The sequence below is a fragment of the Conger conger genome, chromosome 5 (genome assembly GCF_963514075.1).
Source record: "Conger conger chromosome 5, fConCon1.1, whole genome shotgun sequence".
Taxonomy (NCBI): Eukaryota; Metazoa; Chordata; class Actinopteri; order Anguilliformes; family Congridae; genus Conger; species Conger conger.
Window position 1 is genome coordinate 24,538,255 of NC_083764.1, and position 27,485 is coordinate 24,565,739.

Consider the following 27,485-nt stretch of genomic DNA (forward strand, 5'->3'; position numbering starts at 1 on the left):
GACAATAATTTACTATAGCATTACACAATCTACATACAGGAAAATATTTCTGCAAATGTATGTATGACTACACATACAGACACATGCAGAAATAAAATGCATTTAATGGTTATATTTTTTTTATTGTTAAACATGACTTGAATTACTGTTTCAAATGAATTACATCTTCTAAAGGGTAAGCAATGAAACGTGCTTTCCAGGCCTCTATAGGGTGATTCTTTAAATAATTTAGACAATCGGTAAAAATTTCTTATTTGATGAAAAGAAATAAAACATACCCACAACCAAGAGAGAAAACAATGAGGTTTTTTTGTATGAATACCAACATAGCAAGTCAAGTTACTTCACAGGCAAAGGAACTAGCCTTGCAGGTGCTGGGATACTTAATTCAGTAAGGCAAAACGGTGAGCTTATCAGTGAGTTAAAGGTTAGCAAGGTGGGCTTCCAACTCTCGTCTCATAGTCAACCCACCTCTGCTCAGCTCAAAATGTATACCGATGCCAGAATAGAAACGCACAATTGACCCGCTTGAGTTTTAAAGTAGAACGTGTTCAAACGGGTGACTTTTTCCACACACAGTTATCCATTTGAACAGGTAACCGATTTTACCGGCTGGTTCCCAGTACTGTACATTTCTTTTGTTTTTGAACAATTCTCTAACCCCCCACCACCCCCCCTCAAAAAAACCCATAATGTCCACAAATCAGTGCAAATACAATTTTGTTTTTAATCTTTTTTTCTTTCTTTTTTTTTTTTTTTCTCACAACAGTGGTACATATTCCTAATAAATTACAAGTATATATTTTGAATATATTATTTTTGTGTATTTCCTAATAACATCCCATGTTACCTTTTATTTCTTAATTATTATTATTTATTATTGTTATTATTAGTTTTAGCAAACACATACCAACCAGGGAGCACATCCACCGTTATGTGTATCAATACATAATACAAAGGTCTTGGACAGAGTGGGGAGGGAGGGGGGTGATAAAAACAAATAAAGGAAAATAAAAGAAAAGTAAAACACCACTGAAAGCTTTTGTGTTTACACAATTTTTTCCCCTAGTACAAGTCAGTCGTATATTACTCCAGGGCACCCATTGGTTACAGTTCTTATTCTGTGAGTTTTTAACCTAAATTGTCGTTGTTCATTAAACCGTCATTGGGGGTGGGGGGAGGTGCTGTCACCACATCTCGGTAAGCGAAGTGCATCTACAAAACAGCAACTCAAAACAGATTAGGAACCAGCAAACGCCCATCCCCTCTTATACAATGACATACAGAAGAGTGAAAGGAATATGTGGGGATGCTGCATTTGACCAGAGCACAGAAACATAGAGGGCAAAAGCAAAAATCATTCTTACAGCCAGTGAAAGCCGGACAAAACCAGGAAGTGCATATACTGGTGTACGTGTATGAGGTATTGTAGTTTACTGTGTTAGACTGAGAAATTCAACTGCTGGGAGAATTGAGACAACTGAAAGTTAGATTGCCTAAACAACCTACCTCTAAAAAGTTCATTTAAAATAATCCCATCTTTCAGTTCAGTGTATGGCTTCAATGCTCGTAACCTGCTGCAAGACTGGGCTGCTAAAAAAAAAAAAAAAAAAAAAAAAAGGGCTTAAAATGAAATGAAAGCACACTTTATATCTTAAAAAGAAAACCTTGATATTTACCCCAACACCCATTTAAAATCATGCAACTGGAGTAAAAATTGAAATTCTGCTCCTAATATAGCACTGACACCTATGGACACAATGCTTCTATTGTACAAAATGCTGCCTTTTCTCTCCTATTCAAAATGTAAATATAGAAATGCAATATAACATTTATAATGCATTAAAAAAAAAAAATAATAATAATTGTCTTTCCATTCGGACAAGGTTGGAAAAAAACAAAAACAAAGCATTAACAGTGAACCTACTGGGAAAGAAAATACGGAATTGGAGTTCCTTCTCCAAAGTTTTTGCACATCAATAGATGAACACGAACACACTTGTGAATTAATTTGCCAGACTAATAGTTTCAGAACTAAAAGCTTGTGAAGAAAATGAATGCATAGAATTCAATTTGATCCTAAAATTACCCTTTACAAATGTGATCATTTGCTAAAGCCACCTCACATCATTGATGGGGAAACCCCAACAAAAGAGCTGCAAATATCTGGGCATTCTGGCCGTACAATATCATGTTAGGTTGGTTCCCTATGTACAAAGAAAAACAAGGGGGGACAGTAGCACTATTTACTGTTGCAAACGGCCATAAAATACATACAAGAGAGATACGTTGACATGAGACATACTTTACTTCCTGCAGTCCAACAGACGGTTGATGTTCCCATACTAATTTAAGGCATGGCTTTTGTGCACAGGTTAAGTCACATACAGTCTCGGGGAAAAATGGAAAAGATTCATTGTTGATCTGAGAGAAGGACTGCATTTCAGAAATGCAAGATGGATGAGCAAAAAATGTAAAATGTCAAAGTAAAACATATACTTTCCACACTGCCTTCCTGTTCAGCTATTACTTAATTTCAGTGTAATTGTTGCTTTGCTCTTTGTTTCTGTGTAACAATTCACACTTTGGGGGAAAGGGGGGGGGGGGGGGGGTTGGTTGAGTTCCGGTTTTACCACATCATTACACTTTTATCCTGAGCTGAAGAGTGCAACTGGATTTTTGAAATTCGCTTTGTTTTTGCTTTGTTACTATGGTCTCAAACTCCAAGACGAATCATCCATTCCAGACGTTCTGCTCATTCTTCTCCCTCAAATATGACATGCTCACTAGGCTGTGTGTGTGTGTGTGTGTGTGTGTGTGTGTGTGTGTGTGTGTGTGTGTGTGTGTGTGTGTGTGTGTGTCTAAGTTACCATCTTGGTTATGGGTCCACAGACTTGGTCTGGAGAGTGCAGGTTTAAGATCATGATCATGAATCATGAATTGTGACTCTCGCTTGGTAAAATCCTAATTTACAATGAAACTACTTTTAAAAAGCCCACTTAACATGTGTGTTTTTCCACATGGGGTTAACCTTAGTAGATTGTCAGCTTTAAATATAATTTTCTTTCTCCCCATAACTGGATTACCCTGTATTCATAATAAGAATTGAGCCTATTATTCAGAAGCCAACAAGATAATCCACGCAAAACAGCTTTACCCCAGTAAACCTTTGCCTTTCTGTCCAACTTGCTGTAGGCAAGGGTTCCAATCAAACCACAGTGTGCTTTGACTTTTACCTTTGAGCCACAAATTTAGGCAGCTGCAGCTTCCCCGTTAGACTTGCGCGGAAAGAGCTTGGCGGTGAAAACAAACAAATCGACGCACGATGATAAATAAGGTAAGGTAAAGGCTCGCTGAAATTCATGACTCAAAAGTTAAGGATGAAGCGGACTGCTTTGTGCCCAAATCCTTGATTTTAGATACAAAGGAGAAAAAAAAAAGTACCACAATCTTTAGCAACCATCTCACACGTTGCATTGCTTTTTCTTTAGTAATACCGCCAACTATGAATAGGTCCACAACCCACCTCCCCCCCCCCAAAAAAACCAGTAAAAATGAATGAAAAAAAAAAAAAGGAAAAAAATTGCAACCGCGCATTAATGCATTTTTTTTTTTTTAAACAATTATTAGCTTTTAAAGACAACTTGGACAATGTTGGAGAACCAACACCTCAAGCAAAAAGACAGCAGGGCTGGAGGGTTACAAAAAAAAAAAAATAAAAAATACAAACATCAAAACACACACTCATACACACACACACACACACACACACACACACACACAACAGCAGCAACCATGGCCAGCCCTGGATGCTGTGAAAATGGAGGAGAGTTCTACAAACGGGGAATAACACAGGAGCTAAAACCGGGAGGGAGGCGTTCGCTTTTTCAGCCGTAACGCAAAGCAGGGCTTCAGGAAGCACGTTAAAGCACTGAACAGCGGCGGCCGGCCCGTCCGTTGGTACATAAACTACAACTCCCTAACAAAGTAAAATCCACAAAGTCCTGGTTAATGCTGAGCATTTTAGGTTGGTGCCCCCAACATAACTATTGATTCCTCCTGGCCAAGAGAGAGAAAGCTTGGACCACCCCCCCCCCCCCCAAAAAAAAACCTTGTATAGCTACTGTTATGTACTTGTATTTACACCTGAATGAACAGACATGCAATGGAGGCAGAATGGAAGTTAACATTGTCCCAGTGAAGGAGGTGGTCGGTGCGTGTGTGTGTGTGTCCCCAAACCCAGCCACGGCAGATCTGAGCTCCTAGCCATGTCAGACACCAGCCTAGCCACAGCGGATCTGCGTGCAGTCGCACAGGCCGTCCTTCTTTTACGCTAACGTGCCTGGCAACAAACACGCAGGGTTTCCCTGTTGTCAAAAATAATAACAATGACAAAGAAACTAAAAAAAGAAAAGAACTAAAAGCACTTCCCAATTTCCAGGGATGAAAATAAAAAACGCAGTCGGTGACGCAAACGTGCTTGCGTCAATTTGCAGGGAAAGAAACGCCGACAACAAAAGAAACCCTAGTCAGACAAGACAAGCAAGCTCAAACAAACAGACTGTTAAAAGACTGTTAATAACCTGCAGTCACAAGCCATGATTTTGTCTGACTTACACTCTTACTTTGCCGTGAACTTAGAATTTACCCGTTTCTTTAAAGTGCACAAACTAAAAGAGAGGAGGGAAATGGGCCCCAGGAGGTGAGAAGGCCGGTATTCACCACACAGACCAGATATTTGCTGCAGTCCAGACCAGAAGAAAAAGGCAGATAGTGCATACCGGTCATCTTTTGTTTTTTTTTGTTGTTTTTTTTGTTTTGTTTTTACTGAAACCAACTCAAGCCGCATTAAATACAGGCGTTTCTTTGCGTGCAAGCACAATTGCACTTCACAAAAAGAGAAATACAAACACACAAGGGTGTACACACACACACACTCACACACATCATACTCGCACATACACAAAAACTTGAGTCCGATTAATTACAGCAAAGAATCATTTCAATCGACTAAAAAAACAAACAAAAAAATAAGAAAAACAACAAAAAATTCTAATGACTTGACTTGGTGGTGGTTGCAGTTTACCTGGGTCGGGGGGGGGGGGGTGAGAAAACAGGGGGGGAGGGGGAGAGAGAGAGAGATAAATCCGGGGACGGGAGTGCTCCCGCCTTCCTGGGCAGACCGTCGCTCTGTAGCGGGTGTCTCCTCCGAAACCCCGCCCGCCCCCGACCGCCCATTCCCTTCTTTTTACAACGAGAGCCGGGAGGAGCGAGGAGGGGCGAGGGGAAGCTGGCGGGCGAGCGCGGCGGGTGGTCTCGTGGGGAGGGGGGTGGGTGTAGGTGGCTTGTGTGTAAAACGCGGTGGCAAAGCGTGGGGCAGCGTTACCACATGTCATCGGTGGAGGCGGAGTCCTTCATAAAAAATAAAAAAAAAATACAAAAAAAAAAATAATGAAGGGAGAGCCCGGAGCAACCAAGCACAGCAAATATCCACATCCCAGAATGCAACTGGTTATGAGAGCTGGAACAGAAGTTTCCTTTGCGCTAAAGGTGGCCGGAGCCCACGTGCTAACTGGACTGGACTGCATGCGGGGGAGGGGGGGGGGTCTGATGACACTGCATGGGCCCTCGTCTCTAAAACGCATCAAAAAGGACGAGGTGATCGAAGGAAGTAAGGATTGAACACGCATACGTGTTCGAAGAACAAATCGATCAATACTGGAGTACAGACACGCTCAAATAACACAATCAATACTGGGGTTTTGAGCGGTGGGAGTGCGAGACAGGCATTTAAAAAATGTCAAGTTCATGGGTTTTTGAGAGCCAATTGGGTCCGAAACAAAAACCCACTGATCAGTCCCTAAAATAGGTTGAGTAACCGTAGGATGCAGATCACTGGCTACTCAAGAACCAATCAAAAGCAATTTGCAGCTAGACTGGTTGGAGCAAAACAGGCTGGTCATTGACAACACATGACATTGGATCATTCCGTGAAAAACGACGGAATGGAAGGGGAGATGACTCCATTTTCGCTGAAGCTTTGTGTAAATGTTCTTTATATATTCACTGAAGATCACGCAAATTGTCGCATTGGATTTGTCATTCTACAGATAGAATGTGCCGATTTTGGAGCCACCTATCTGTGGCATAAAGTAGGGAAGACCTGAAGACCTGTGTACTCTGCCACAATTTTCCGTCTACTTTCAGATTATGAATAAAGTTTCATTATGATTGGAAACGTTCTACCTTACCATCTACGTGGTTCAATATCTAACACTTTTTGGTCATTTTCAAACTCAACTTTGGCATTGTATATTTTCTGAATAAATGACTTAATTTTGGCTGTTCTTAACCATAATATCTGCTAGTATTTCAAATTTGGATACCATACACCAAGTGGCGCTGATGTAGGAAGCCATAAATTAAGGCTCTCTTTGAAATGATCAAATCATGCCAAGACATAGCAGTAACAACTCAATTGTTTATACATAAGTAGGCCAATTATACATTGCGAAGTTCACACAAAATTTCACTGTTCACACAATGTTCCAGCACTTGATCGGAAACTTTTGAATATGCAACACTCAACTATGGCATTGTATAACTTTTGTGGTGCTGATGTAGTAAGCCATTATGCATGGGCACAATTCAGCATTTTTGAATGGCCATAACTCGTTTCCTGTGCAGTATTGTGAAAATCGGAATAAATGATCTGAAAGTAGACAGAAGCAGTGTACATGGCTATAATGCTGAAGATATGAGGGTCCAAAATCGACACAAACCCCATTTTCCACTTGTGAGTGAATATTTGGGGGCCATCTTCCCCTTTTTTAAGAGCCAATATCTCTAGAACGCCAAATCCAATGAGACTATTTTGTTGCATATTCTCTATTGAATATATGGAGAACATGTACACAAAGTTTGAGCAAAATAAAAATTGGAGCGGTCACACGGAATGACCCCCCTTGTTTTGCCCGCTTGGAGGGTCATGTCCCAGCAGAAATATTTACAGGACAGTCTATGTATTTGGACAGAGACATATTTTTCGTGAAAAACACTTGAGCAGCCAATTGTCCAATTACTTTTGGTCCCTAAAATTTGCAGAATGTATAAAAATGCCTGTAATAAAAACTAAAAAAAAACCTGCGAATTACATTAACCACATAGTGATTTTAGTCCCACTGTTTGCTGAAGTACAGTGCAAAAACAACAACAAAAATGTGTCACTGTCCAAATACTAATAAATTAAGATTGGGTAAACCTGTCCAATTAAATGCCCTGCACATTTCAGCCCCCAAAATATTCCATCAATTCCAAAAACTACGTGACTGAAAATGGGGATGGAAACAGTTATATAAAGAGGACATGGGCAAAAGCAAATATAGAAACAGAAAATCTGCACAGGTGTTTGGCAGAGTGACAGAAGTTGAGAGTTGGGGGATGCCCAGTATGCGTTAGTGACCGAAATCTGCACTCCCACAGCAAACAATAGCACTGTGTAAGGGGAAACCCACAAACTCAGTCATTTGTCAATAATAGCTTTCAATTTAACTGCCTCTAAATCAGCTATTTAAATGTTTATAAACAAGCAAGATGCAAGTGTAAATACAATCAGCTTTTGGAGAAGCTGGAAGGTGCATTTCCACCACTAGTTAGCAAAGCTAATGTTGCCACATCTTTTTATAAAAGCAGATATAGCATGCTGCCCACTGTTATATTTCTGTACTGGACACACAGGGATGAAATTGGTTCTGGGCTTATCGTCTATGGGCAAGATAGCCAAAAAACACATTCCCACAAAAAAATGTGTATATCTCCATACATTGCATTCATAAATATAGACAATGAAGCTAAAAAGTGCAGCGGTTTAAGATGCTGAAGTAAATGTGAGTATGGTTAACCTGACTTCTTGCCGACGGGCAAAGGGAAGTGCTAAAGTTTGGCTGCAGACGGGGGGGCGGTGCTTACCGTATCCTCGCTCCGGTAAGGGTTGAGTCTATTATATACAGCTTCCACCACACTCCGTCTGCAAGGGAAACAAAGACAGACGGCTTAGTGTCCAGCCCACAATGCTTACAACAACCAACACTAACCCTAACATGCTGAATACCAAATCCCTCTTTCAGCCATTGACTTTAACGGGCAGATGGCTTGTTGATTTTACAATATGACACCACAAAATATTTTCCTTTACACTGCAGTTGGAATTCCATCTCGTCTATATTGTGCCCTACATTTAAGTGAGTACTACACTCATTTCTAAAATATAACAGTTTTTTGGAACTTCAAAGGTTATAGATAACACTATGAAGGGGGTCAAGGTCTGAACAATTAAATGGTAAATCCAGCTTAAATTGAACACAAAATTCAGGACAAAGCAGAAGCTTAGCAGCATTCTTCCTGATGCGCTTTTTCCGTCGCTGAAGGGGAAATCAATACAAAGTGTGACTCTTGGCCAACCCTCTGTGGGGTAGGTTCACCTTCCATTGATACTAGTCCACAAGGGTACGGGCAGGGATGCAATGCTGTTAAGAGCTGAAATGCTTTTCCTTGAAAAGTGTAAAGCTCAAGAGAGGCGGCCGTGCACCGGTAGCACTGTAAATAAACCTCCGCAGTACGCCACAATCCCAGAGCTTCCGTGGGCCACGGGGTGCCGTCAACCGCTCCACAGACAATGAGAAACATCTCCAACGTCTCAACAATGTTTAATGTTTAATGACCCTCCGTGAAATAACAGGTTGTATTGTGACACTGCCCCACTGGTCTCATTCATCAGCTCTTGGTTATTCATTAATGATTCCTGCATGCGTCTTGGGCTTAATGGCAGCGTTATTTGAAGCGGAGGCAAATATTGGAGCGCTGCTGCTGAGGCATGAAACAAGCCGGGCAGGCTGCCATCTGAGCCAAGCGGCCATTTTGAAAGGCGCGGCTGGAGCCAGCGTCACACGCAGACTCGTTAGGCAGCGGTTTAAGCTGTGGCGGGCGGGTCATGGGGGAAGGGAGAGAGGAGAGGAAAAAGGGCGGGAAGCGCCTTGGCTACGGCACGACAGTTAAAGCCTTCCCACTTCTCTGCTGTGCCCGGAGAAAACGGGTTCCGGTTTGCACCGCTGTTCCAACTGGGGTCCAACATGAGCTCCTCGGCACAGGGGCTTGGCCCTCCCCCAAGCGGAATTGCATTTTAATCTATCCATTTTTGGCATTTCAAATGTTATTTATAAAACATGTACACTTAAAATAGTCACTCACTTGCTGGCCAGTTCGCCCCCTGGTGGCAGGTTTGGGATGCTCTCCGTGGCTAACGTACGCATCACGTGGACTAAGTCTGGCGCACCTTCATCCCCCTGCTTCTTAATGATCTCTGGGAATCAGAAGGAGTTCTTGGTAAGTGGGCTGGACTCACACAAGCGTCAATATTCACGTTAATTTAAGCAGGGAAAAAAAAAAACAGCAACAACAAAAGAAACCCTTAAACACACATGTACATGCACAAACACCCACACAGACGGTGGTAATGCCGCCATGGCAACATGTGAGTCACCACCTCATTCACTGGGAGGCAATTGGTTGGGGGTTTCTCCTCAGCGCTTCAGTGACATCAGACTGCCTGCACACAACCCTGCTTTTCTGTCCAATAAAGGGAGGGGGGGGCTGTGCCAAGCGCTTGGCTTTGAGGAGTTTTCTGTTTTGCTTAAATCAGTATGTAAACGGCGTGGATACACCTTCAGGTCTGTGCATGCTCGTAATCCTGTTAACGGCAGGAGACCCTGAGACACTTTGCTGCTCCGGCACATTTTAACTGAACGCACGCGCGACTGCGACAGCCACATCTAACTTAATCTAAATTCAATCCCTGGGATAAAAAATTTGTTTAAAGCCAAGGAGCTCAGAATACGTTCAGTAAATGTCTTTATTGGAATCCCCAGTAACATCTAAAATAACGTCACAGTTTTTCTACATTTCTAATGCTGTGGTTCGAAGGTACAAACGTAAAGATTTTTACTCTGGAATTGAACCCACGTTTCTATTCACCGAGCTACAGTCGGACAAACTGAAAGCCCTCTGACGTCTCAAAGACACACCTATCAAATCTAACACAGACGAGGTTAATCTGGGTAGACAGAAAAGTCGGGACAGAAAAGAGGTTTCCTGACAGGCTGTAATAACTGTTCAGCTGCACTGAAGACTCAATTTCAGTTGACATTATTATGGTTAGTACAAGACACCTTGTTTAGTGTCAAAAACACAATAGGTTGGAAATAAACGGTTTCATTTCCTTGGCATGAGCATGAGACACAGAAGTAAATATATATACTGTAAAAAAACATATTGAAAAAACTAGATGTATAAAATGAAATGGTTGAAGACACCGCTTACATATTAGGGTTCAACATTAAATACATTTAAAAAACTGAGTATCATCTTGTATCAGCAGTGCTTTTCTTTTTTTCTGAAGCTGAATGATTGCTTGGTGTCAGTGAGATTAGGTCTATACAGAAGCAATACTGTTTTTCATCGACTAAACACTCAGGCCATTGTATAAATTCAACGCAGGAGGAATCTTAAGAGTATGCAAATAAATTAAATACACCCTTCAAGCTTCCTCAAGTACTTTCCATTTGTGTGTTTATTCATCTAGGACTGCCTATGGATAAATTTACATCTGCATTATAGACACAGAAAATTACTAAAGAAACAAAGAAATGTCAATGACTAACAAGCTTTGAAGGGCAGATTAAAATAACAATTAGCTTACTGTTGCTTCACCGTGAACTTCAAAGTATCACAGAGACATAGCCTCTTTACTGAAGGTTGTTCGTTCCCCAAGCTTTCCATTGTGAACTTTGCAAGGTAAAGGACCTTAACCACCATGAATTCAATGGGTGGAAACATTTCTATCATCAGTGTATCACTGATTGAAAATGGCAGAATGTGTGTCAATTCATCTGAAGAATACAGTTAAATGCTTCAATTATTGAAACTAACAGCACAAATGACAACCTAAACAAAGAAGAGTAAAGGTTCATTGAATGCACATTTCAGTAACCGTTATTTATGGTTATGTGTTCATTTAAAATGCATTATGACAAAGCCACCATATGCTAAGAGCCCTTAAGCTCTCCGATTGAGAGTCTTTCATTAGCGAATAAGTATTTTACAGGGTGATGTTACATGGTTTTCTTTCTATGCGGTAGGTAATAAACTCAATAGATTCCAAGACTATTGGCAAGAATTTCAGATTTTCAGAGCTATAAATTAATACACATTAATATGCATGTCACTGCAATAGGAGGCATCTTCCTCAAGTACCGACGGTAAACTGAGTCGAGATATAGAATAAAATTCCTTCACAACCACAACACATTCCCCATCACCGTCTCTCTCTGCCTCATTAGCTAATGTAAGGAGTCTCGGAGTAAAACCTACATACCCCAGAGGCAGCATGGCAGCACAATTCCCTCTCAAGTCCAGAATGTTCCACCCGGAGTTTTGAACTGTTGAATATCGCCAATAAGACCATTAAGACACAGTTGAGAGTTATCAGGACGCTTTCAAGTAGGCACACATATTTGTTTGACAATCTCTTCAAAACATTAAACTGCACTGTGGTCATAGCCAGCCTTGTGGGACAAACATGAAAGCAGCCACCTTGAACAGGAGAACCTTCCAGAATGCAAGTCTATATAAGCCACGATAATAAATGAATGCTGTTCAGGACCCATGGTAATAGCACCCCCGTTGAGACCTGGCCATTCATGAAGTGCAGGGGAGGCAAGCAGGCGCAGCTTCCTAAATATTTGGTGAATACAAAAGCAAGTTTCACACTCTGCTACAGCGCTCATCAGGATTGTTGTAACATGCTAGAAATGCAGCCCAAGACTTAATACTGCTTAACCCTTTCAGCCCCAAGTGTGCCAAATGGCACTCTTGACTAGGGGTTTGAACAGTTAAACAGTTAATCAAATGTTGCAAATGTTTTCAAAAAATTGCTAACCAATAACAGTTTTTTCTGAAGCTGAAATTGTAAGCTGGGTTTAAAATAATTGCGCTTTCACCACCAGTGACAAAACGCATCAATTAGTCGGACAATTGAAAAAGATTCTGGCTGCGTTTAACTTCCCGTCAGGCAGTCTACTTTCTAAACGAGCAAACGACAAGCTAGTTATAGCAATCTTTGGTATTTCAGAGGGTTAAAAATGCAAATACCACAGGGAATTGAATGCTGCAGTTCTATAGTACAATGTTAATCTGTAGCTGTGATTATCTTATAACTTATTGTTTGGCGTTTCTGGCATTAAAGACAACTCCGTGTTTATTCGTTGACAAGCAAATTCAAACAGCTGGCAAACTGAACCTAGCCTCTATGCTGTACCTACATAAAAATAACATTACTAAGTAGGCAAATTGAAAAATAAAGGCTATTGTTGCCTATAACCACTGTTCATCATTTTATGAAATCCATCCATTTTGCAACTTTTTTTGTTCCGAATAGAACACAGGAATTGGCCACATCCACCTGAAGTTAACGTGTCTCGTACCAAGATTTTTATGAACACAGAATGAATTTACACGCATACAAAAACCAAAGATGATCTGGAAGTCATTTTTCATATACTTGTTTCATTGTTCAGAACATTGTGAGCTAACTTGGTGTCCTGAGTCTATGTTACTGAAATCACTATTCAAGGGTTTTCTTTAATTGTTGTGTTCTAAAAATCTACAGTTAGCTACAGTCCCCTCCAAAAGTATTGACACTAAAGTATTGTAACAGCAAGGTCAATTCCTTTGTTTTTGCTATACACTGAAGACAATTGGTCGAACAATGTACATGAGATGACCAATCAGAATTGTAGCTTTAATTTCCTGGTATTTGTATCTAGACAAGTATTGGAACATGTGACAGACAGGTGTTTTTTTTTGCCCAGATGTGTCATGTTAGATTGACTGCTTAAACAATAAATAGTTCTGAATGTCTACTCTTGGTTTGAGCCCTTTTGCCTGAGAAGACTGTATTTGTGTAAGAAAAGATAAACCAACATGAAGACTGATAGGGGAACTCTATCAGAGTCATTGCACAAGCATTTGGGATAGCTTGCACAACTGAACTTGTCCTGAACAAGAAAGACACCGCTGGCGACAGAAATTGAACAGGTCGACCAAGAAAAACAACAGCAGTTGATGACAGAAACATTGTGAAAAAACCCAAAACATCAGTCGGTGACATCACAAACACAGCAATCTCCACAGGGGTGAAGGTATCTCAATCAACCATTCAAAGAAGTCTTAAAGAGAGCAGCAATATAAAGGCAACACCACACAATGCAAACCACTCATCAGTAGTAAGAATCGGAAGGAGAGATTACAATTTGCAAAGAAGTACAGAAATGGGCCACAAAAGTTCTGGAACAAAGTTTTATGGGCTGATGAGACCAAGATTAACCTCTACCAAAGTGATGGAAAGGCCAAAGTGTGAAGAAAGAAGGGATCTGCTCATGATCTAAAACATACAAGCTCATCTGTGGCGCACGGTGGAGGAAGTGTCATGGCATGGTAGCAGCAGGATGAAAGCAGAAGTCTACAAAAACATTCTGTCTGCCAACTTATGGAAAAATGCCTCAAAAACTATTTGGAAGGAACTTCATCATGGAGCAAGACAACGACCCAAAACACACTGCCAACTCAACAAAGGACTTCATTGGGAGAAAAAAAGGTTTTAGACTGGCCAAGTCAATCAACCCAATTTAGCATGCCTTTTACCTCCAGAAGAGGAGATTGAAGAGGAGATTGAAGGGGAAAACCACCCAACCAAACAACTGAAGGAGGCAGCAGTCTGCAATGTCAATGGGTCGCAGGCTTGTAGTTATTGCAAGCAAGGGATATGCTACCAAATATTAAGTGCAATTTACTTTCATTTACTTAAATTCTCTCTGTTCCAATACTTTTTCTCACCCAAGAATTAGGTGGTCTGATATCAAAGGTGCTATGTCCTAAGTAGTTTAACAGAACTAGGCATAAATACCAGAAAATGAAAGCTGAAATTCTGAACTGTTCATGTTTTTATCTCAACCCAAAATGTACTTTGTGTATACCGTTACATAAAAATAAAAGCTAAATTGTATAGAAATCAGTCGTTTATGGTATCTGTACAAAATCCTATATTTACACTGCTTTCCATCGGATTCCCTGCCTAAAATACACCAGATTTATTAATATGTATATTGCAGTTAAAAATACATACTCAATATGCTTAATACGGTTTCAATATGGTTATTTTTGTGGTTCTAAATAAAGGGAATAGTGGAAACAGTAGAAGAGAGTGGAATCATTGAACAAATTATGAATACAGTTAAAAATATATCATTACAACATATTGTGGGTTTGTTTCACAGTTTCTGTACAATTGCAAACAAACATTTTTTGATATAGTTAACTTTTTTAGAACACATTTCACATTGTATGTGGACAACAATATTGATTGCTTTTACTAGTCTAGAGCTGGTGCTTTTCCTTTGAGACATCTGCAGTGGTCTTGCAGTTTTGATCCATTTTGTGAATGAAATGAACTGTTGTGCCCAGCTGCATGTTGGTGCAGAGAGTTGTATAAAGTTTTGAAAAAGTGAATTGTAAGCAATTGTAAACACTGTAATCATAGGAACAAAATGATAGGTACAAAGTAGGGGGGAAAAATCCTCAACTCCAGTGAAAGACACTGCCCTCTACCCCTCCCCCCCCTCTATCTACCCCGCCTCTACCCTCTACCCTCTAGATGAGAAACAAGGCCACCTTACTGAATGATTACTTGTCGTCTGCAATTCCATCACTGACCACCTCCACCTCCTTTTCCTGCTCCTCAAACTGCTTGATCTCTATTCTAACATGGATCATCTGACAGCTCCCTGTTGTCATTATGTTGTTGCAGGTGGATACACATCCTTACTCCTACTCTACCACTGCTCCATTACTCCTAACACTGTAAAATCAATCATCAGTCATCTCAGCACCACCTCAAACTAACAAACTGGGGGCGGGGGGGTGCATGTCCAAAAAGGTTGAAAACCCCTGTGACAAAGAATGGTGATGGAATCTTACATTCAATGATAATGTGGCAAAATGTATCCTTTTTGTGTCAATCCATTTATTTATCCTAAAATATCGTAACATATATCTCAGAGTCCACCCAGTCTACCTTTCTCTCCCTCCTCTCTTCTTTTGACCTTACCCTCACTCTTTCCCCTCCCACCCACAAAGCAGGCAACCTTCTTGACCTCATCTTCACAAGGAGCTGCACAACAACCAACCTCTCTGTAACACCACTCCATATATCTGACCACTCCTTCATCTCTTTCTCTCTTCCACTCTCCTCTAACACCCATCCATCTCTCCCACCATCCACTGTCACCTGTCGACGGAACCTACGCCACCTGTCTTCCTCCACCCTCTCATCTACAATCCTCTCCTCCCTACCATCTGCGGAGTCTTTCTCTCGACTGTCTACCGATGATGCGGCTACAACTCTCATGTCCTCCCTCTCATCTTCCTTTGACTCTCTGTGTCCCCTCACCACCAAACTAGCTCGGGCCTCCCCCCCCAGTCCTTGGCTTTCTGATGCTCTACGAGCTGTCCGAACCGAACTGCGGGCGGCGGAGAGAAAATGGAAAAGGTCCTGTCTCCCCAGTGATATGGCTTCCTTCCATGCCCTCTTATCATCTTTCCATTCCTGTCTCTCTAGCTAAATCCTCCTTCTTTCACTCGAAAATTAACGCGGCCGCCTCTAATCCCCGCAAACTGTTTTCAACTTTCTCCTCTCTTCTGGCCCCCCCTCCCCCCCCACCCCCCTCATCACTCACACCTGATGACTTTGTCTCCTTCTTTGAAAAGAAGGTCGATGCTATTCGCAATTCCTTCTCCCAACCCTCCACCCCTGCTGACCCTCCTACCCTCCTACTACTCCCTAACCTCCTTTTCTCCCCTCTCTGACGCCGACAGACTGAAACTCCTTACTTCCCACCGCCCGACCACCTGTCCTCTTGACCCCATCCCCTCTCCCCTCCTACAATCTATATCTGAGGACATTCTCCCTTTTCTCTCCTCTCTAATCAACACCTCCCTCTCTTCCGGCACCATGCCCTCTTCCCTGAAGAGGGCCAGAGTCACTCCCCTCCTCAAAAAACCTACTCTTGATCCCTCTGCCCTGAACAACTACCGGCCTGTCTCTCTTCTTCCTTTTCTCGCTAAAACCCTGGAACGGGCGGTCTGCTCCCAACTGTCCACTTATCTTCTCCACAACAATCTCCATGACCCCAACCAGTCTGGCTTCAAGAGTGGCCACTCCACTGAAACCGCCCTGCTCGCGGTCACTGAGGCACTCCACTCTGCTAAAGCAAAATCCCTCTCCTCTGTCCTCATCTTCCTCGACCTGTCAGCCGCCTTCGATACAGTCAACCATGAGATTCTGCTCTCATCGCTGTCTGGGATGGGTGTCACAGGTTCTGCACTCGCTTGGTTTTCCTCCTACCTCTCTGGTCGCTCCTACCAGGTGACTTGGAGGGGCGCACTCTCCGACCCTCAACCCCTACGAACTGGAGTCCCGCAGGGCTCGGTTCTTGGGCCTCTCCTCTTCTCGCTATACACCATGTCCCTTGGTTCTGTTATCTCTTCCCACGGCTTCTCTTATCACTCCTACGCTGATGACACCCAACTCTTCATTTCCTTCCCCCCCGACACCCAAATCACCACACAGATCTCTGCCTGCTTGGCTGATATCTCTGCGTGGATGACTTCCCATCACCTGAAGCTCAACCTTGCCAAAACTGAGCTTCTCTACATCCCTGCTAAGTCCTCTCCGTCAATCGACCTCTCACTGACTGTGGAGGACTTTGTAGTTTCCTCCTCCCGTACGGCAAAGAATCTTGGGGTGACTCTTGATAACTGCCTCTCCCTGGCTCCACAAGTATCCTCCACTGCCAGAACCTGCAGGTTCTTTCTGTATAATATACGCCGCATCCGTCATCTCCTGACGGAGAAAGCCACCCAGCTCCTAGTCCAGGCGCTCGTCATTTCCCGCCTGGATTACTGCAACTCCCTCCTAGCCGGTCTCCCAGCGTGCGCCATCAAGCCCCTACAGCTGGTCCAGAATGCTGCAGCCCGCTTGATCACCAGTCAGCCCAGGTCGGCTCATGTCACCCCGCTTCTCATTGGCCTCCACTGGCTTCCTATTGCCGCACGCATCCGATTCAAGGCCCTAGTGTTGGCATTTCAGGCTGCAAAGGGGACTGCCCCACATTACATACAATCCCTGATCACTCCCTACTCCCCAGCTAGACCACTCCGGTCTGCCAGCTCTGGTCGCCTTACGGTTCCCTCTGTACGGGCACCTGGCGGTCGAGCTGCACGTTCACGCCTGTTTTCCGTTCTGGTTCCTCAGTGGTGGAATGACTTGCAGGACAGCAGAATCCCTCCCCCTATTTCAACGCAGACTCAAAACACACCTCTTCAAACTCTACCTTAGTCCTCCCTCCTGATTTACCCCGCCCCCCCCTTCTGATACCCCTATCCCTGTCTGCCCCCCCCCCCCCCCAAAAAAAAAAAAAAAAATAAATAAATAAAAAATTAAAAAAATTGCACTTTTGATGACGACTATATGTTTAGAACAGCAGTCCAGGTGTATTTTCCTAGTTCTGGATGTGATGCTTTGACTTGTGGTAGAACCTATGCACTTGTAAGTCGCTTTGGATTAAAAGCGTCTGCCAAATGACTAAAATGTAATGTAAAATGTAAATATTCATGATCTAAACAAGAAAGTAGTTTGTAAGTAGTAATACTTTGGATGTTAAGTAGTGTTATTGTGAACAAGTGAATTGGTTCAGCAAACACATTATTTTTGATTTATATATATTTTATCCAAGCAATTGAAAAAAGTCTTTAGAGTTTTGAAAAATGACCTCAAGGTTCTGAAATTAGTGACAAAGTGGTTGTAAAAAAAAAAAAAATTTTTTTTTAAAAACTGTAATTTGGCAATTAGGCTATTATCTAATTTACAATGTTGACATTTAAAGGTACAATAGGTAAGATTTTTGTGCTAAAACATTGTTACAAGACCACTGTAAATCCCTTCCTATGATTGAAAAAGGGTCACTGACATGTTGACTCACCCTCTGCCTGTGTTTATAGTCCAAAATTCGGGTCATAAAATGTATCAAAACATTGTAGAGCTGTACAGCAATTAAAGCTCATTGGTTAAAAATTGATCCAACTGCCACAGCCAATGGCATTCTGGGAGCTTATTCTGCCCAAATTGCACTCCAGACAAGCAATCACTGAAACTGAGTACTACTGCATATTATCCAAGCGAAGACTACATATCTAGTTATAAAACCACACCAGTTTGTTATTGGTAGCAACAAGCAAATTAGCTATAGTTAGCTTGAAGAATTTACAAATATCCACTTACGATGAAATATAGGCAACATGAACATAGTAGCGATTGCATAAGCGCTGCGCTTCAGGAGGATATTTGTACATTCGGGAAGCTAACTAGTAATCACTAATTTGCTTGTTATAGCGAACTGGTATTGTTTTCGAACTAGATAAGCAATAGTATATAGAGTTTCAGTTATCGCTTCTCTGGAGTGCAATTTGGGCAGCTACACGTTCCTTTTCCTCTTTACGTGTTCAATCAACCGTGAACTTTTAGTTCTCTCAAACTAAGTTGCAGCTGCATCGTTTGTGGTAGACTATCATTATCTTAGTTATATAGCCAGCTAGTTACGCAGCCAAATAACTTGCTTGCTCACAAAATAGTTGGTTAGCTAAAGTGAAAACTGTAAGTAGTGTTGTGTAGCACACCAAAGTCACCTGTTCGGCAAACATTTTCTTACTAGAACACTACGAAAAGATGACTGTTGCGTTTGTCACCGTCAGCTTTCCAAAACAATGCATGAGAACACTGAACTGTATAATAATGATTTATATTACACGTTATAGTCATAGACTGTGGGAAGCATAAACAGTGTTGTGGATTGAGGTTGCCTGTTGTTGAAATTCCTCTCTTGACCATTTGGAGTCTGAAATTACCTATTGTACATTTAAACAGAACCATTAAAGATGGCCCAAAACAAAGTTTGAAAATGCAATTACATTTTATATGTAATTATATGTATATGTAATTTGCATTTCCTTTCTGATACCTTTTATCATTGACAGTCTTTAGGCAATAGCAAACACATTTCTAATTACTTTATAAATATCTCGGTTTTAAGCATTTCTAGCCTCTGGACTGGGCTGGTGTAGGGGGCCGACCCTCCCGCCATAATTGAAGGGACACAGTTTAGGGATATAGTGCAGCGGATTGCAACACATTACAGCAGGCTGTAGCAAATTATTATGAAGTTTGGGGAAGAAATGTTTGGTGAAGAAAATTGACTACAAATATGTCATAAGGACTGACTGATGCCCTGTTTCACAAAGCAGGATTAAGAAGTTACCTGGCTAAACTTCGGCGAGTATCCAGCTAAACAACTCTGTAACCCAACTTCATGAAATACACCCCGGACCCTTCAACTTTGGCTCTGACCACTGAAAGTAAATCGAAGCAACAATCTCAAGGCAATCAAACTTTGACTGAACAGAATGAGAATTAAAATGAGGTTTTGTTTCTATCGGTGGAGTTTTAAAGAAGAGAAGAACGCATGAACTGAGGCAGATGTAAGTTAATGTTAGCACATTATCTTTTAGTAGCTCTTATTACTTCCTTAGCATATAGGTAACCATATCAAACACAAACCCAGCTTGTAGAAGAGGATCCATTATCTTGAGTTTACATAGAAAGCTATGTTTTATCTGCATGTTGTTACTGGTGGGGTGCATATGCAAAACCAATGCTTGTGTGGACAATCATTTTGGGTATCTGGGGCTGTTTTTTTGATGATGTCACGTGTCAGCTACATTGAACATTGAACTCATATGCTCCATGATCCAATAGAAGGGGGGGGTAAGAGGAGGCTACTGCCTACTGGTGAGCCAGGTTTGCAAGAGATTAGCCTTGGTGGCTAACCATTAATCAACTGGCAGGGCGGCTTTCAGTAACATGAATTAGCTGCCATGTTATAAGCAAACTAAATTTTGTATGTCAGCTGGCTGGCTATGATAGCTGGGCCCCACTGCACAGAACGAACGTTACTGCATATATTTTCGGCTGATTCCACCAGCATAGTTCCTCTCCTGGGCAGTGAGCTCATGCCCAAATCCAAAACACTCCCAGACTTTCAAGGTATGTTTCAGGTTTCAGGTATGAAATAAATAAATAAAATTGATGCGTCTGTGAGGATGCATGCTTATGTTACAGAATTGTGCAGGCAGGCTAGAGCAGACTGAAATCCACTGGTGCTAGCAGCCTCATTTAGCTAAAGTTAGCTAACTGAACACAAACATGAGTAACGTCAGTTAAATAGCTCGCTAAATGGCCTGTGAGGAAAGCGACTACTAAAGCTGATGTTTTACTAATCATATTAGTCCACGGTTCCTCAGCTCATTTCCATCATGGTACACAGTTGTCTGAAACGGAGAGGGAAGGTTGAGAACAAGGTGTCTACATTTTTTGTGCACAAACACAGGAGCAAAGCAAGGAAAGAAATTCTTGCACAGTATGCCTTTAAGGGAAAGTAAAAATGTATATACGAGTAGTGCCCAGAATTGGCAGGTGAACAATGTGTTAAAGGCCTTCAAAAGTCAGCCCTTAAAGCAAATGCTGATGGCCCAGGAATCTGCAAGTTTTGTGTTGATGGAAAGACAAAAGAACAACCAGCAAAATATGACACTCCTAACCAACTGATACAATTAGTAGTACTACAACTCTAACAATTAGAGAACAAATAATGTACAACATTTTGGCGGCAATAGTCCAGGTATGCTATTCCAGATTAACAAATCAAAATTTCATAGATAGGGATTCATTTTAGTCCTGGACTAAATTGAGTTTTGTATGCAGAATCTGCATTCAAAATTGAAATTAGTGTTGGGCCAAGCTTAATCTGTGCCATTGAAACTGGCCCAAGGTCATCTTCATAGTAATCTAGCCATAAATCAATGGTTTGAAGACTTTACACACTCAAAAGAATCCTGCATACCCTGGCATGAAGTATCAGAAAGATTACGCAAATTAAATATGCAACATGAAGCAGCTCGTCAGCAACAGCTCCAAAGAGACTCCTTTCTAAAAGCTCTAAAAATCTGCTATACTAAACCAAAATGTGTTCATTTAAAAATTATAACATACTGACTGAGGACTTTATTAGGACCACATGTGCACCTACTTATTCACGCGATTATCTAATCAACCAATTATGTGGCAGCAGTACAATGCATAAAATCATGCAGATACGGGTCAGGAGCTTCAGATAATGTTCACATCAACCATCAGGATGGCGAAAAAATGTGAGCCAAGTGACTTTCAGAAACTGGTGGTCTCTGTTTGCAGAGAACAGTGGAGCAAAAAATAAATAAATAAATAAATAAATAAACATCCAGTGAGCAGCAGTTCTGCAGGCAGAAACGGCTTATTAATGAGAGAGGTCAGAGGAAAATGGCCAGACTGGTCAAAGCTGACAGGAAGATGACAGTAATGCAAATAACCATGTATTATAACAGTGGCATGTAAGAGCATCCCTAAACACACAATGCACTAAACCTGTACGTGCATAGGCTACAGCAGCAGAAGACTGAAGTCTAAAAAATAAGTCTAATAAATACCTAGTAAAGTGCTCGCAAAGTGTACACATTAAGTATATTAAATACATGCCATTACCCAAATTAAACAGCTTAATGTCTTTGTGTTCAATTTTGTCAACAAATAACCTCCATGAGCTTGACAGGCAAATAGTTGGCATAGCTCATGAGTCTTGACACACCTAGCTTAATAAGGAAAGCGCTGACATCGCTCGTGTCCCTGCCAAACTCCCTCACTGCTGCATTCCACTTTTTCCTCAGGCTTAATAATGGTTATGAGAAAAATGGGTGGAGCTACCATACATTGTCAATCACTGACTTGCTGGTATTAACCAATGAAAATACTGTCATTCATTGCAAAACGCTTCACTCATCTGTCAATCATTATCACCCCTTGGTAGCAGGTAGAATAGGTACGGCAGGATGCGTCAAGCCCCAACACGAATGGTGCCAACCTAAATCCTGTCACACCAGAAACAAATCCCAAATATTGGAACGTTTTAAAAATTGGCACACAGAAAGGAAATTCCACCATCTCTCAGGCACTAATGTAAAGAAGTTTACTCCATTTGCAAACTCCCACAAAATGCGTATCTATGTTTAAACTAATAAGACAAAGTTGCCAATTACACACAAAGAAGGTAATGTGCCAAGCACCGTCCCATATTTCAGATCTGTATTAAAAACAAATTGGGCTTTGTTTTACTATTCCAATTACAATGGGCTGACATAAGCTTGCATTCCCCATACATAAAGCACAGATTTCATCACTATTTAAAATAAATAAAAACATGCCGTTGATTTCATAAAGAGTTAATATATATACTGTATATATATATATATATAATTATTTTTTTTTTAAACACATATTCGTTCTCGTATTAGTCGATAGCCAACATGTATGACTGCCTGCAAAAAAAAAAAACCTTCCTTTTTATGATTTCAGTGCTACTATTGGGCTAAAGGCAATACCATCTGACCAGCAGATACGCAGGCCTACTTCTAACAATTAAAATGGAAGAAGTACAAAAGTAAAAGGCAAAGCACATGCATCTCTTTTTATGACAAGCTGCGATACCCAACAGCTAATAGAAAGTGCCAAGAAGTAAAATGAGCCTTCAAATCAATTAATTCACCACCTCATCTAACCTCAGGTATTAAAACAGCAACAATACATTACTTCCATTTACTTTTTCCACACACTATTACATGACATTAATGGAATTTGGCAGAGCGACGTACAGTTGACTAGACTAAATAGGAGACGATCCTCCCCCTGGAGCAATGCAGGGTTAAGGGCCTTGCTCAAGGGCCCAACGGCTGTGCAGATCTTATTGTGGCTATGCGTGGCTATGCATGGCTACACCGGGGATCGAACCACAGACCTTGCGGGTCCCAGTCATGTACCTTAACCACTACGCTAGAGACAACAAACAGATTCTTATTGAGGCGGAATCATAATACAAAACATAAATGAGATTACACTGAAATAATATACAGTAGCAGCACGCTGAAAAGTATATATGCATTACATATAAAATGGTGTTTCTGTTTGGGTCTCTTTACTACTTTCATTCGCTTAACTTAAAGCAGCTTTTAGACGAAGACAGACATGTCATGTGCTATTGTGTTCAGAGACTAGGTTTATATAGATCTATATAACCTATATAACCATCTCCCTTGACTACAGCTAGTCAAGTGTCAAAAAGTGCAACTCTGAATGCGGTTACTGAAGCTACTGTCGGTGCGTTTAACTTGTGAGTGAGAGGCCTTGTGAAACGCAGCTATTTGTCAGCCTTTTTTTGATGCTCCACCTTCTACTCTGTTCTCCAGGTACTTATCCAGCTCCGCCTCTCTCTTCACAGCTTCCGGACAAATCTTGGGCGCGCCGGGAAAGCACACCAGCACCACGCTCATGTTGTCTCGGCTTCCCTGTTCCAGGAGAGAGAGAGGGAGAGGAAAAACAAGAGGGGGGATGTTACCTATTCCTATCAATTCGCCCATTCCACATCATTCCCACAGCCCCCTCCTGTGACTGTTCGAAAGATTAAAATTTAGGGCTGCTTTTTAAATTCAAAGCATTTCCATTTCTGAAAAGCCCCCAAAAAAGAGACCGTTAGCAAGTTAAAAGACCCGGGCACGCCAAGTTTTAGAGCATTATGTGCGACTGTCACCTCCTGGCTCCTTATCGTCTATTAAATATTGCCTGATGTTTGCAGAGAATGACAAACCGCTTCAAACCAATAAAAAAATCAGTGTGCGCTTCAAACCCATTTAACACTCGTCAGGGCAGTAAAAACCTTCCCAGTGCCGAGCGGTTTGAGCCGTTCTGCTTCTCACACGCACACTAGTGTACCGAAGACACCAATATTAGCATAACGTCTGTACGCAAACCGCTTCGTAATGGGAATAGCCATTTCCATCCCCTTTCAAGCCGACAGGTTCACCCATTAAAATAACACTTTCATCTTTTTTTTTTTCAAGGGTCCAAATAGATAAATCCCAACTCCAAGCTAAAAGCCCATTGACCCCTTACTCCCCACAGCAAACCATGTCCATTAGCAGGGAGCCCAAGAGCCCACAGTGGGTATAAGCCGCCCATGAGCCTTGCTTACAGTAAAAACACCACCATCTTCTTGACCAAACACCCCTTATCAGGCCGGGCCTCACCTTATACAAACAGGTGTCGACAATCTCGTTGCAGACTTTCTCCAGGTCCTCAGTCACCTCTAGCCGGGACCTGACAAAGTCACAGAGTTCCTCATTGGCCATGACATCCCAGATGCCGTCGCAGGCCAGCACCACAAACTCGTCGTCGGCCTCCGACCGCTCGATCTCGTACACCTCGGGCTCTGGCGAGACCAGCTGCTCCGTGGGGCCCTTGCCGTGCACGCACTTGTAGTCGAAGTCGCCCAGGGCGCGGGACACGGCCAGCGAGCCGTTGACGCGCTGTATCATCACCGAGCCGCCGGCGTTCTGGATGCGCTCCTTCTCCAGGGGGTTGCTGGGCTTGTGGTCCTGCGTGAAAAAGTGCACCTTGCCCTTGCGGCTCAACAGGCCCCTCGAGTCCCCGCAGTTGATGAAGTAGGTGTGCTTGGGCGACACCATCACGCCCACGGCCGTGGACCCGCTGCGGTCTGCGCCGTGCTTCTTCTCCGAGATGGCGCGCATGTGCTCGTCGATCTGCAGGAAGCCCGTCCGGATGCCCGTCTTGACGCTCTCCACCGACGGCTCAGTGGCGCCGCCCCGGAAGTCGGGGTTGCTGGTGATGTGCTCCAGCAGGTGCTCACAGCAGTAGCGCGCCACCTGAGAGCCGGCGTGCCCGTCATACACGGCGAAGAAGGACCAGGGGTCCAGTCCGTGCGGGAGGCCCACCACGGCCGTGTGGGCGTCCTCCATCTCCACCCGCCAGCCCTGCATGCTGCTCAGGCCGTAGCGCAGGCCGTTGCCCTCGCCGTGGGAGTTATGCTTCTCCATCTTTGGCTTGTCCAAAAAAGCACCCATTTTTACGCCTTTCCTTCGACCTGCGAGAGGAGAGAAGGGAGGGGGGAACCGGACGACAGCAAGAAAAGAAGGAGGGGTTAGAAGCCTCTGAACACGCTGTGGCTGCAGGAATTAATCGGACTAATCGGATTAATCCATTTGTCAAATTGATTGGATGTGGCGATAAATCACTATCGTTTATATCAGCAAAGCGTCCACTCGTGAACAGGAGCTGCCGATCGCTTCTATGGAAGAATTATTGGAATTGCAGAACTGATAAAAGGGTTGCCTTCTCACAACACAATTATTTGTTTGAATTTTTTGGTGGATGGGTGGGAGTCCAATTCAATATCATTCATGAACAAAGCAACTTGATGAAACGAAGACTAGGAAAGTAGTCAACGAGTATTCTTCAGATGTTCCAGAGTCTTATGCTGCAGCCCTGAGGTAGACATCAGGGAATGTTTAATAGAGCTAGTTAGGCATCATAAACAAAACTTGTATTCATCTAGCATTCCCATTCATAAACAACTTTACACAGGGTTTCTGGAGTCCCACCATGCCGATTCATTATCGCAACACATTAGATAAACCAAGAACACACATTAAGAATTGGCAAGACGCGTTCACAACTGCAACAGAAAACTTAATAGCAATAGCAAATAGCAATCAAATAAAAAACGTGCAATACGAAAATACACAAAATATACAAGAAATTAATGTTATAGCATGTAAAATGACATACTCCATTGCACATCATAGCATATAGGAATACACTTCAATATTTGCAAATAAAACCCATGTCTAGGAAAAAACCACTATGTTGTGCATTTTAAAACAGGGGCAGTACACATTGAAATCTACAAGTGTAATAATAACTCCGGAATATAAAGCGTAACTAATCACGTTAACTTGTCTCATCTTACAGTTAATGTGAGCTAACTTGTTCTGTGAACTTCTGACAAACAGAAGACTACTCCAGGTAAGTTGGCTAACAAACTGGCTATGATGTAGGCTACAGTTTAGTGTCACCAGCTATAAATCGTGTGAGTTACAGCTGGCCACAGGTTGAACTGTTCGCCAATTTTAATAGCAGTGAAAATGAGAACGGGATTCGTCCGTCTTAAACTTTGACACCAGACACAATGACCGTTTAATCATACATAATCATAGGCAAGTTAACTGGGGGCTAATGTTATAGCACAAGTTTTAATTAGGTTAGCCATTTATTTTTGAAACAAGTTGCAATGTAATTTATGCACCCATACCATCGATCCTGACAGCTGTCAAGCACAGGGAGGCCTACGTTTCATGCAGTCATCATTTAGACGACAAACTACGAGGTTAACTGGCTATGTAACTAGCTAGGTTAACTTGCTATCTAGCTACGGTTAGCTAACTGTTAGCTAGGTTATCACCAACGGCGAACAGAGTATGGCAGGTCGTCAGCTAATCTAACGTTAGCTAATAACTAGCGTTACACAATTGCTAAATTTGCGCAACGTTACCCTTATACAGAAATATGTTTCCTGCTATCACGCCTGTTTTATACATCTTATATTAGCGCAATTCAATCTGGCTACATATCGAAATGGAAAGTTAGCTACCTACCTAAAACAGATATAAACACCCTGCGTCAGTAGGCCCCGGACCTGCTGTCCCCGAGGCCTAAGCGCCCCCTATCATTGTATTTACACGGCCTAAGTTACATTATAATATACCCTGCGCGTCTTGCTAGCTAGCTAGTTAGCACATCGGCTACCGATATCATTTCGAAGCAAAGTAGGGTGCTGGTCGAGCACTTCGCAACTTACCCAAATCCGGAACGAGCTTTGCGTTATATGAAAAAAGACACAAAGGCGGCGGCAGCGAGAGGAATCGCTACCGCGAAGAGAAATACCGAAAGAAAGAGAGAGGCTACGAGCGATAGCTAGTGAGGGGGCGAAACCGCCTTCAATGCATTCAGGTTGAAAAAGAGACTAGCTCTCCGTTCTGGGTGAGCCAGGGATGCATTACTTTGACATGTGTGGCGACGACAAAATGTTTTCGAGTCTCATTAGCAAATCTGTTCCTGTATTTGGCCAGCGTGTTTTTGATGAAAAAAGCCCTAACCTTAGAGCTCAACCCCAGCCCCTCCGTGAGAGAGCCTCAGCCTGCATCTATTAACGATAGCACAGGGACCCGGATGTACATACAGCAGGTTGCGTGCTTGAAAGAATTACATCATCACAGAGCCGAACAGGAATAAATCAACGAGCTGGTCTGCACAGCGCTGTGTGTCA

General features: G+C 42.3%; 1 protein-coding gene across 1 annotated transcript; it reads right to left on the reverse strand.

Annotated features, from left to right (window-relative positions):
* Positions 1–4,116: 4,116 nt before the first annotated feature.
* On the reverse strand, positions 4,117–27,351 carry LOC133128748 (protein phosphatase 1A). Its single transcript, XM_061242499.1, has 6 exons — positions 27,018–27,351; positions 24,391–25,244; positions 23,535–23,652; positions 9,247–9,358; positions 7,969–8,026; positions 4,117–5,412 (listed from the first exon to the last, which is right to left on the reverse strand). The coding sequence occupies exons 2-6, from the start codon at positions 25,222–25,224 to the stop codon at positions 5,383–5,385; spliced, it is 1,152 nt and encodes a 383-aa protein (XP_061098483.1). The 5' UTR covers positions 25,225–25,244; positions 27,018–27,351; the 3' UTR covers positions 4,117–5,382.
* Positions 27,352–27,485: the final 134 nt, after the last annotated feature.

What these genes read in the sequence shown, in the direction of transcription:
- LOC133128748 (XM_061242499.1), bottom strand. Translation starts at nt 25,224, where the DNA reads ATGGGTGCTTTTTTGGACAAGCCAAAGATGGAGAAGCATAACTCCCAC. An exon ending in TCGACACCTGTTTGTATAAG is followed by an intron (nt 23,653 to 24,390) that starts GTGAGGCCCGGC and finishes CTCCTGGAACAG; the next exon opens with GGAAGCCGAGACAACATGAG. An exon ending in CTTACCGGAGCGAGGATACG is followed by an intron (nt 5,413 to 7,968) that starts GTAAGCACCGCC and finishes TTTTTTATGAAG; the next exon opens with GACTCCGCCTCCACCGATGA.